Source organism: Callorhinus ursinus, unplaced genomic scaffold (assembly GCF_003265705.2).
Source record: "Callorhinus ursinus isolate GAN/ISIS: 27379988/994484 unplaced genomic scaffold, GSC_fseal_2.0 scaffold4, whole genome shotgun sequence".
Taxonomy (NCBI): Eukaryota; Metazoa; Chordata; class Mammalia; order Carnivora; family Otariidae; genus Callorhinus; species Callorhinus ursinus.
This window is the reverse complement of record NW_027397066.1, coordinates 133,706,569-133,719,058: the sequence shown is the minus strand read 5'-3', so window position 1 is coordinate 133,719,058 and position 12,490 is coordinate 133,706,569. Positions and strand designations below refer to the sequence as shown.

Here is a 12,490-nt window from a genome sequence, read left to right as displayed (position 1 = left end):
ATCTAACTTGCGAAGTGCTATTCTAGAGTCTAGGAGACCATGTATCCTCAACAGGTATGTTATTGCTCCACGGTGTGAAAACTGGTTCTTAAGGAGGGAAAAAACATCTTACCTTTTTAAATGGATGAAGAACAGGTGTACATAAACAGAGATACAGTATATGTGTTCTATTAGAATTTCACAGGAGGGGACAAATAGAAAAAAATGCCTAAAAGGGCTTGGGGGGCAGTAATGAAAAGAAAAAAATTTAAGAAACACTGTTCTGGACTATACATAGCAGTCATTTAGTGGTTTTTAATGAATGAATGCCAAAGGCTGATTAACTATGAACTCTCTCTTGAAATCTTTCTTAGCTGCCAGGCTATCACTAAATGTTCTTTCATTCCTTATGTTAGCTAATTGAGAATTCCTGTTCTACTAATCATTCTTCCTTGGCTTGGATCTTCAATTCTGCTTTACATCCTGTATTACATGTTTGTGTTGTATAAAAATGAACAGTTGAGTATTTGAGTTTGATTTAAAAATATGGATTAAAGCTTAGTGTGTTTTCAAAAATGTGCTCATTCATTCATACATTCATTCATCTTCTCAACATATGTTGAATTCCATTTGCACTTTGGAAGAAAAGGATAATGTCACTGCTCTTAAGAAGCTTATACTCTATTTGGGTGACAAAGAACATATTTTGTCTATAAATAGAGAGTTTTCTTTGGACCATGACTTCAGTTTTATAGCCCAGGGCTAAAAAGGCCATCATCTTGTTTTATTTTTTATTTTATTTATTTTCTTGTGACTTCAATTAAAAAACAGTGTTTAGAGCTTATTATACTCCATTAGGAACTTTGGAGGATACATAGAAAAGCCAAATTGTAGGTCCCCATTGAGCTTATGGCACTTCCCTTTTTCTGGTAGGGAAGATTAGGACTCCAATCACTACAGCACAAGGAAGAATGTTCGATGTGCTTCAGAGAGACACAAGTGAGGTTCTAATGAGAGAATCCAAGAGGAAGAGCCTAACTGCACGTGAGTGGGAAAGTTACTCTGGAGGGAAGGAAAGCAAATTTAAGGATTCCTTAAGTAATGTTTCTTAGAAAGTTGGTTTTTTTTTTATTGACAGTGCCTAGGATTTTTAGGCTACTTCTTTCTAAATGATGTCAAATATTTTAACAAATAGCATTCTCCATATTTTCATAATACCCTGTTGAAATGGAAAAAGGTAGGTGGTATTATTCTCAATGAATAGGACAAGCCAAAAAACTTTTTAATATGATAAATTCTTGTGTTTTAAAGTGTAATATTCCAAGTCTGACTCTTTACAAAGTGGTGTGTGCAGGCGAAAGAGAGAAACTACCTAGTTTAATTATTATTGTCAAAGCTAGGCATAGTTTTGATAAAGTTCTTACAATCAGATTATGTAGTTTAGTGATTGAATTCTAGGATCTGTTATAGTCAGCCTTCACACAGTCAAAACTACCAGTTAGGAAGCCAGAACAATGCATAAATAATCATATATTTGTTTGTCTTTTATGTTCAATTGCGTTTATGAATTGTCTTAAAAATCCCAACTTCAATACATATTACTTGGATTATTGGTTTTTTTGATACTTATATATGATTTAGTCCATTTCCAACATTTCCCTGTGAGAGTTCCAATTCAAGATACGGAACGAGCTCAGTAATAAAATTTGATATTTATTCTTCTAACATATTTGCTGTGAAGCCCACAGTTCCTTTTCTCTATGGAATTGAATGAAGGCTGGGGCAAGGTATGATGTTGAGTCAGAGTTCTGCAGAGTAAAGTAGAAATGGACAACCTGAATCAAGCTGCTCAACCCAAAGCACAAGAAATTGCTATTTTTTAACAAAAAATAAAGTGTTACAGACACAAACTCCTGAGCTTTATTTCTCCATCTTCAAATTCCTGTTGAGAATTTCTACTGACCTGTTCACTTCAAGTTGAAAAAGGCATCTAAAATTGGAGTCCTAATCTTTCCCACTTACTGTCACCCAGTCTCCCCATTCTCCCACCACTCTATTACTCAGGATGGAAACTCTGAAGTCATCTTGGACCCTTCCTTCTCCCTTGCTTCCCTGTAGCCCATCTTCAGGAGGAGCTGTCCCATCCCAATTTCTATACCAAGGCTTGAAAACTGGTGGCTCACAGGAGTGCACACACTTCTTTATGAATATATGTACGAATGGTTGTACAATGGCTGTATGAATGTATGTATGAATGTACTGAGCCAGAACAGTTTTTTACTTTAACTTGAATCCGAATGCCTTTGGGTATTCTTTAGGGGCATGAACTCTCTGGTTAGTATTGCCTATCTTCTTCCATCCCTCCAGTTCTATCTCTTTCTTCCTTTCTTATGCAAAGTTTAGCTAAGTTGTAGAAGAACGGATTCAATTCTTACTTTCAGGAAAGTGAAAAACGAGACTGGCAGCATCGGGGTATTCTTTGACTCATTTTCTGATAATTTGATTCAAACAGTGGGGGTGATAAATGTTTCTCTTTGAAAATAGAATGAAATCATCTCAAGTTTTATACCGAGCAGGTCCAGTCATGATTTAAATCGTGGAAACTCTCCACAGAACCTCAGATTATTATTTTATTCTAGTAAAATATTATTATTGTTTTCTAGGAAGACTAATTACTATGGAAGAGAGCTCTGGTGACTTGAGGATAGGATAGAATGTTAGCCTTAGTCCGGGTGGGACTGTCACTTGTTTCCTTTGGAAAACAAGTCTTTGTGGTTTAACCTGCTTGATGTTCTTAGCTCATTGCCAATTTGGATAAGTTCTTTAGGTCACCATCAGTTGAGGAAACCCACCCAGATTTTGTTAATTTAATGCCACCACTGTCTACAGGAACTCTGAGCTCTAGCTCTCTCTGCCTCTTATAGTTCAAGCATATGAGTTGCTGTGTTATGTGGTTTGGGTTGGCAAAGGCAGGACTTATTTGTAAACTTAAGAATTACTCCCATTTTGTCTTCTTATACTCAAAAGTCAGAGCCATACGGCACTAAAACATCTGGATGAAACAAAAAACTCAGCAAAAACATTGGATTAAAGTATCTACCTTCCCCTTATTTCTTTTAAAATGTTTCAGACAAATGTGTGTGACTGTGTTGCTAAAGTTTGCTGAATTCAAATTAGTACTGGATCAACAAACCACTTAGTATGAGGATAATTTTCTTCTATATACATAAGTTTGAGTTACTCGGGGTGGGGGGGAAAACAACATCAACATCTCTGAGCCAAATGTGATTCAGGAGAGTTAGATTTTAAATATGAATTCATAAAAATGAATATGTTATCCAATTTATTTCACTTGTTTTCTTTTTTTTTTATTCATAGGTAAGAGTGTTTACAACAAAGTTCTAAAAGAGCTCTTTCAATAAATGTCAGTTCTTGTAATAAGAAAACTCTATATAATAGTTTAACTGGCAGCCTTTTCTCTTTAGTAGCACACAAATGATGACATCTTTTGTTTAGATAAAATATGATACTAAATACTAAATAGGATTATTATGAAGGTCTAAATAAGTTACTATATCTAAATACTCCACAGGTTTATTATGAGGGACTAAATAAATTAATATGTAGAATAATTTAGAGTGGGGCCTAACATTTAATGAATGTAAAATAAATAGCAGCAATCATTATAATTGACCGAGAGCAATGACATCATCTTTGAATAAAAATGCATTAATAATGACAAGACCTTAATTATGATACAGTTTTACAGGTGCTATTCTGGCTGTCAGGATGAAGCCATTCTTTTCTACTTACATTACAGTCACATTTGAAGAAACTGACGGAACAGCTCGTAAATTGGTCTCATCACAGTCAACCTCTAAACCTCGGCAAAGACATTGCATGGGCACAGAACCGACCACTGAATAAGGAGGAAGTTGTAAGGAATGGGGGTAGTGAGGGACCAGGAAGAGGAGGGTGATGAAAAGAAAGAAATGAAAAGCTATGAGAAAATTATTTAGTACAAAAGTATGTTTTACCTAAGCAATATGGGCAATGCTTTAAATTAAGGTTACAAAGTTTGTTTTTAATTTAATGTTAAAATGATGCTACGACATTAAGATAAGAAAACAGACACATTTACCAGCCCAAGCATTTCTGTAAATAGCTGACAGCTCTTCTCTGTTTATTGCAAAATGAATGAAGTCATCTGCTTTTACTCACCCGAGGAGAGTGGTTATGTCCAGGGGTGACATGATAGTGTGTGATGGGCTTTAATGTCCATTATTAAAGCTGCTATTTAAGAATAAAGTATTTATTAATGGCATAATCAAACCCTTAATGGAAGACTAGGTCATTTCTAACTAGTGAGGAAGAGAACTAAACACGAACTTATAGTGTTGGTAGAATTCTTTTTTTTTCTTCTGGAAAATTCAGGAGTTCTCTAAAGGATTATTTTTAAATGATCTTCTTGTGGCTTATGTGGGGATGTAAGGATGTCTAAAATGTCATTTATGGGAATGAACTTTTTTTATGCATAGCCAGCCATTCTATTCTCCCTGCTAGTGTCAGGAAGAGGGAGAACTGGATGTATGACTTTGGCCATCTTGTGGGACTGCAGTCATAGTCTTAAAGATGTGATCCATAGTTCTAAAGTCTACTAGAGACTTGCAATGATGTGTTCATCTAGCTCAACAGTAGAAGAGGATTGTTATTCAGTATAATAGAGTCTGATTCCTGCCTTTGTGGGGGAATGGTTGATTAACGAGAACCACAAGGAGTGCTTCCCCTCTCCATTTACTTTGAGACCCTAACCCGTACAGCAGAGGTTACAGACTCCTGTCTGCAGGGCCCTGGTGAAATGGGTGTAGGCCTTGTCCAGATGTCCCAGTGGAGCAGCGTCTCCTGTCGTCATGTTAGGACAGGCGTATGTGTAGCCAAGTCAACAACTTTCTCAAAGAAGTCAGAAATACAATTCTGTGTAGATAATTACCTATTTAAAAAATGAGGATAGCCAACTCAAAATATTTTAAAACATCACAGAACAAACAAAACTTTCTATGAGAATTTTCTGCTTGTAGGCTTCCAGTTTTTGATCTTTTACAGTAAAGCTTCCAGAGAGCTGAAAAGTGTCTTAATGGCAAAGTAGAGATTTCTATGACGAAGCTGGTGGATGATTATTAATGAGCACAGCTGGCTAGTAAATAGGAGACTTTGACCTAGTAAATATCCCTTTGCTCAGCTATGGGGTGACAGGTGTTCTTCCTCTCCTCCCAAATAACTCTACCGCCTATTTTACAGGGTTACAAGCGATCAAAATCATAACTTAGGTTTTGTGTTTTCTGTAAACAGAATCTCCGCCAAGAACTTTTAAACAGTTTTATGGTTGTAAGTAACCATTTTGGCTGTGGATCTCTGAAGCTGAACACTGATTTTGTCTCCAAGTTATAAGCCACATCCAACATGAGTGTTGTGTGGTGGGGAGAATGTGGGTTGGGAAAGAGGGTGGAGGTTTTGAGAGTGAGACTAGGAAGGGTAAAAATGGAGGGAGTGAAATTAGCATTACTTCCAGCATGTTTTTTCTGTTTACATTGACGGAGTTAAGATAATTCACATATGTTGATTACAGGGTTACCTGTAATAGGGAAAAATGAAAAAAATAACACCGAAATATCCAGCATCAAAAGAATGATTAAGCACATTATGACACTTAAAATATATTATATAGTATATTCAAAAAGAGCTTGTAACAGCATGGATACCTGATTATGCTAAAATGCTAAATGAAAATATGATAAAAATGGTTTGTACAGGAAATTTCAACAATGTTAAAATAAAAAAGATGAATAATGTGCCAGCAGATTAATGCTGGTAGCCTCTGAGTGGTGAAATTATGGTTGAGCAAGCAAACAATTCTTTCTAAATCTTTGTACTTTCCATATCCCTCAAATTTGAACTCTAATACTATGTTAATGATATAGTTTCCATATTGTTCCTGAGAGGTGACTTTATAAATGTGAATTCCTCACTTCCTTCACCCAGCCGAAAATTATTATAAGCCATTCTAGTTTAATTTCCAATAAATCCTTATAATAATCTGATTTAAATAAAGTGGTAAAATAGGAACTTTAAGTTTCACCCTCAAATTTTACCCTACACTTTTCATTCTGTTTTATACTGCTTTTATGCTTGAAAAGGACATTTAATTATTTATTACCACCCCTTCCTGAATTGTCTTTAAAGAACTCTAATTGAATATTATATATTTGTTCTTTACCAAAAACTGATAATTTTTTTTTTTGATATGTCATTTACTGTATAGCTCCATTCTTCCCATTAGTTATACTTAGGACACATTTCTCCCAGAGTTCAGGATTAGGCAAAAGTTACCTCTCTTGCTGACTTGATCTGTTTCCCCGCCCCCCCCATTTGTTTGTTTTTGCTTTACAAGCCAGGCTATAAAAGTTATGTAACCCATTATCTTCCTTCTTTAGCCTGATGACTACAAAATTCAGAACTAAGCTTTGGACACAGGTATTGAACTTTTCTCAGTGAGGATTTCCTTATATAATTTTTCTTCCCATTCCTTTCCCCATTCACTGTTGATTTTTATGTCTTATATATTATATTAATGGCTTAAGTCTGTTAGTATCCAGATTTTTATTGTAAACTGCCTAAAATCCAGTTGGGAATAAGAAGATATAAAAAGATTCAATTAAAATTTAAGAGATGAAAAGAAAAGGCTATCCAATAAAACAAAAAAAATAAAAACTATGTTTTGAGATAACATGGCATAATCCATTAATTTTTTTTGCATTATATTAGCAGGTAAATTATACCTGTTACCTTTTTTCTTTCCCAAAAGGTTTTAGGGATCAAATAATTTGGTCTCTGTGAGAAAATGTGAGGCTGAGACAGATTGCTGAGTAGCTTGTGGGTTTACAGGATGGATGTATGTTCCCTTAAATTGGGAACTGTTAGTAGCTTTTTATTAATCTCATTTGAATACTGAAGACAAAAAAAAATATTAAACCTTTTTAAAAAAGCTGGACTTCACAATTTGTGATAGAACATAAAGGAAAAATTATAGTAAAGGGTCCCCCTCCCCCCCACTATCTAACCAAGGACCAAATTTTAACTCCAAGGCACAAATTTACATTTGCATAATTAGAACAAACAAAATTTCTTTAAAGGAGTTGTTTATGAGATCTTCCTGTTCTAAAATATCACAGTCAGTCCTGAGGTTATACCCTCCCACAGCCCCTCCCGTGGTTTTGGAAGTTTTCAGCATGTGACTAAGCATAGCAGGTTATAATTAACGAGGCTTTTTTGCAGCTCTAAAGTAGTTTAGACCCCAGAAGCTTTTCACTTGCAAATATTAAAATGCGGAACAGCTTCTCTGTTCTTCTCTTTCTACAGTTTCTTTTGTATCAGAGTCTATAATGATTGTGAAAAAGGGACATAAGATAGCAACCCCGACTGATGGACATTAATTTTGTTCACAATATCTGGCATGATATATTGCTTTTATACTTAAGATCCCTGAGTCACTTTTAAATAAAATCCCCAAATTAAGGCTGCATGTCTAATAGAGTTTGCTGTTAGAAAACTATAGTTTACCATTTAAAAAAAATATGTTGGATCCAACTTTTAAAAACATGGTTTCTTTTTATGAACTCATGGAAATAGAGACTCAATCCTTCTGATTACTTACAGCATTCAGATGTTTGCGTCTCAAAGTGATATGGGGAAGTCATTCTGTAGTAATTGGTGAAATACTTGTCAAATTGCAAAGACCATCCATTGTTGTCACCTAAAATAAAAATCAGAGAGCAGAAAAGTTCAAGAAAACAGAAATATTCTGGTGTGTTGGGAAAAACGGTTCTTCTCTTTAAAAGAAACAAGAGATTCTCAGACCTAGTGAGATAAACATCATCTGGGAGCTTATTGACAAATGCAAATTTCTGGGTCCCCCACCTAGAGGTCCTGATTTTATAGGTCCAGATGGGTCCCCAAGTCTCCATTATGGGGACTGTAGGTGATTCTTCAGCAAGTAGTGTTTGAACCACATTTAAAGAAACAGTACTTTCTTAAGTATTGAAATACAACACACTGATCCTAGCATGCATATTAATTATGATTCCCTCAGTCTTCTTCTATCATTTAAACTGATGTTGGAGGTATGTCGACATGGATAGACAGTCATGATTGTTAAAGAAAAGAAGAAAAAAATAACATGCCCAGCATGATTGCATTCCATTTTTTTTTTCTTTTTAAAAGGGCACTATGGTGTCACATGGATGGTTTTAAGAGGAGTTCTCTTCTGAAGGCTTACCATATTTTCTCATCTATATTTTCTGATTTTGATATTCAACTCCTGTATAATTTAAAAAAACCCACAAGAATAGTAAACGTCTTTCTTTGGAGAGAAAAAAAGAAAATAATTTTTTTCACAAAATTCTTTATGACCTTTGAGTTATTTTTAAACGTAAGAGACAATGAAGCCAATCATGTGATAGGATGGACTATGAATGGGACTGTAGGCACAACTTCTCTGGAGATCTTTGCAGATGGTACAAGCCTTCACCCTACTGGGGGAATTTGAATGTGATCCTTTCCAGAGGTTCTAAATTTTTTTCAGAATGCGGCCAGGACTCTTTAAGGATGCATAAACATATGAGCAGATGATAAAAACTATAAAGTTTATCCTGTTTTTATAAACTAGCATTAAATCTAGCATTGATTTTTTTTTTTTTAAAGATTTCACTTATTTATTTGAGAGAGAGTGACAGAGATAGAGAGAGCAGAAGCGGGGAGGAGAGGGAGAAGCAGGCTCCCCGCTGAGCAGAGAGCCTGACTTGGGGCTCGATCCCAGGACCCCAGAATCATGACCTGAGCTGAAGGCAGACACTTAACTGACTGAGCCACCCAGGTACCCCCAATCTAGCATTGATTTTATAAATTATTTCTGCCATGGATGTGTAATTCAAATCTGAGACTTAAATCCAGATATTACAACTTTGTACAGTTGCGTAGATTTGGTGACATGGTCTTGATCATATCCATGGTTCCTCGGTTTACCACAGGCATCTCAAATTCAACATTTCTAAGATGCAGTTCATTATATTTTTCCATATAATCTTGTTACTCCTCCTAAATTCTCTGGATTGGTGAATGGTCCCCACAATCTATCAAACTGCCTGAAACTGAAAGGTTAAATTTCTGGGAATATGCTCATATCTGAAGAAATATAATTCGTATGATTTTCCCCCTTCTCCAGGTTATTTTCTTATTTTTCCACACTCATTAACTCCTCCATGAAGATCATCTTTGGAAAAGGAAAGGTATAGTAACATAAATGCTATTTATACTTGTAAAATTGACTTCCTTTTCTAAAGAAACCCCATGAAAAGAAGAGATTATTTAAACATTGTATTTAAAATATTCTACTTCTTTTAGCATGCATCATTAGTTTTAAATCTTGTCTGTTACAGAAGACTTCAAAATAAAGGTAGCAAAGTAATAGAATGAGACCTCAGTTCAGAGGGAGATAAGTGATGGATGGCCCTCAAGTTTACCAACCGTGTTGGTAAAACCATTATTTTTATTTTTCATTTGAATGCAAATTTTATTTCACAAAAAGACAACATGATTCCTCCAAAATAAAAATCAGGAACACCTTTCCAGCTTTCGTTCCAACCAGGCAGGCGCATTGTGCCTTCCTGTGCCACCACGCTCATCACACATTCACGGCGACCCTCGCCGCTGGAGGGTTGGGCACCGCGAGGCTGCCCGGAAACCTCCGGAGAAAATGCACATTCTAAATCTATTTTCCAATCAAACTTTCCAGTGAATGTTGGCATTACCCAGGAGGATATGTGAGATATGTGTAAGGCCGAAACTCCAAAGGATCAAAGTGGTTAGCCATCAGACATAGTCCAGTCCCCAGTGTTGATTAGGCAGGTCTGGAGGGGGATGACCGGAGGTCAGGGTGGCACTGGTAACTGGCCTGTCCACAAACTCCACAGTGCACAGCTCTGGGCCATTGTCGCCACAGGGCGCACACACTCCAGTTACAGAACCTTGATGGTGTTTGGGGCCGATGTCAGCAGGCTGTGCCGTGGCACAAATAGAGTCGTCTAGGGGCCCCGCGCTGGCCAGTATTACCTGAGGTTAAAGCCATTCAGCAGGAAACCCCAGCTGGGCACCAGTAACTAGGTGGCCAGGAGCAACATCCTAGAAATAGCAAATACCAGCCATCGAATACCCAGGAACCAGTTCAAGGTGCCTCCCCAGCCTCTGACATCATGAGGATGACTTCTCGAGCACAGAAACAGGAAGAAGGGGAGGAAACTGGAGAGACTGAGCTTGTACAGCCAGAGACTACAAGTTATTGAAACCATGGTGGATTTTGTGCAGTTTGCTCCTCCTCTGTTCTATACTGGGTTTAGAATGCTTTCATGTTCTTTAGAAGTTGGTAACTCAAATCTATGTTTTCCAGACCTCAAGCAGCTAGGGTTCTTGTTAGAGATATGTTTCTACCATTTGGATGCACGCAAGTGAGACTGGACGTTTGTAGATGCCCGTCTTGTGGGTCTCTAGCGCGAGTTGGGGCAGTTACTGTATCCTGCCTCATGGTTCAGTTTCACAGGTAAAGAGATGATTAGCAGTACTAGTAACCAGTGGCAACAGTAGCAGATGCTTCTCGATCTAGAGCTTGCATGGTGGTGATTTGTCCTCACTCTTGACTCCTGCTTCTATAGCCTTTACAATGATTCTATAAACACCTTCTTTGTATGAAATCTCTTTTTTCTTAAGGGCTCCCCTCCAGACCCCAATCTGGAGTGGTTTCTGTTTCCTTCTCCCAGAAGAGATTGTGGATAAAGACCCTCAAGGATGGAAACATTGGATTGATGATCTGATCTGGTTGGTTTTGAAGATAATGGTAATACTGTTACTATCAGAAAATAGGATGCTCAAAGGTTATGGCACACGGTGACAAAGGAGTTCCTTAAATGATCATTTATGGCTTCCTTATGACACGCCTCTTAGAAGGCTACACTCTGGCAAAGTGGTTGTTATGATAAATCATTAGAATGAAAATGAGGAATTTCAAGGGTTATGGAATAAGATAGCTATGGAGATGTCCTGGAGAGATTAAAGCAAGGAAATGATATGCCCGGGGTTTAACATTATCAGTTTGAAAAAGTTCAGAGAACCAGGGGGCTTCCATGACCACTCTAAGATAATCTTTTATATCTTGTGGTCTCAGAGTTGATGTAACCTCGAATCAGGTAGAATCTGATCCAATGGGTTACCAAGTTTACAGTATAAGCCTAATTCAGGTGTAGTTATCTCTTTTAAGTGAACATTAGGACCCTGGTGGAAGGAGACCCTGTGAACTGTGATGGGACATTTGAATGTGTTGAGTTGAATTTGAATACTCTAAATCCTTAGCCTGTGCAACCTCTCCTGTCAGCAGAAGCAGCTCCCTTCCCCTGTCCCATGAGGTTGGCTGTAGTTTGTGGGAGACATGTGAGTTACTTTACTTGAGGTGAATAACTTGTGAAGTCTCTCCAGGCCCCACACTTTGAGCATTCTTCTTTGACCCCCAGCCTATTATAAGCACATCCCACATCCCAGAAGCCAAGGACAAGTTGGACTTAGAAAGTGAAGACTGACATACCAAAAGATTTTGCTCTTTTAGATAAGCAGAAACCCAAGGAAATTGTGCAGGAGCAATTTCTGAGCTTGCTAGACCAGGAGGAGAGACTATAACTTGGATTGGGCAAAGTTCATCAATACAGGTTTCTGGATTCAGTGTGCTAGCTCAAGCAGTAGTTTGCCAGATTGTTGACTGAATCCAGACTCAATGTTACCTTAGGCTAAATAAAGTTGAGAGGGTAATCCTAAGGGGTACTGATTGAGTCACCGAAGGGGTAGATCACAACGAACATGGCTATTGCGTTGTAGAGCTGCAATGGACCTGTGGTGGATACTGTAGATTGACTTGCTCAACCTCCATTCAGTTCCCCCTTCATTGGTGTGTTCCTGGAAAGCAGAGACTGAAAAGCTTACAACAACATCTCTCATCTCCTTCACGGCCAGGATGGGGTGCACTCACACATATTTTGGCTGCTAGAAGGGAGGTAGAGATCATTTTCCTGCTGGTATGTCTAAAACAGAGACATCATGTTAAGAGGCAATCACGGCAGCGGCAGGGCAATTTGGGTACCAGCAGCTTTGTGGGTGCGAAGAGGCAGTTGTGTTAGTGGTAGGGGCATCAGGATCAGCAGTGGTGATGGTAGCCACTGTCTCAGTCTCTGGGTTGTAGCTAGGTGGTGTGCTGTTGGATTCAATGACACCAAGGGGAGCTTTGCGGACGCCCAGTCCCAGCCAGACTGGGAATTTTGTAAGTATCTGATTTCTGCTTAACATACCTAGAATGCGTTCTGTTTTATGCATTAAAACCCTGATAGATACAGAGACCCTTTGAATTATTGGATTAAAATGT

The 12,490-nt window shown here is 37.7% G+C and overlaps 1 protein-coding gene across 1 annotated transcript in view; it reads right to left on the bottom strand.

Moving 5' to 3' along the window:
* Nucleotides 1-12,490, bottom strand: part of RXFP1 (relaxin family peptide receptor 1) — a 60,377-nt gene that overhangs the window by 32,540 nt on the left and 15,347 nt on the right. The window contains exons 3-4 of the mRNA XM_025874376.2: nucleotides 7,691-7,789; nucleotides 3,793-3,898 (exon numbers count right to left, since the gene is read on the bottom strand). Coding sequence (XP_025730161.2) covers nucleotides 3,793-3,898; nucleotides 7,691-7,789 — 205 coding nt within the window. The remainder of the gene's footprint in view (nucleotides 1-3,792; nucleotides 3,899-7,690; nucleotides 7,790-12,490) is intronic.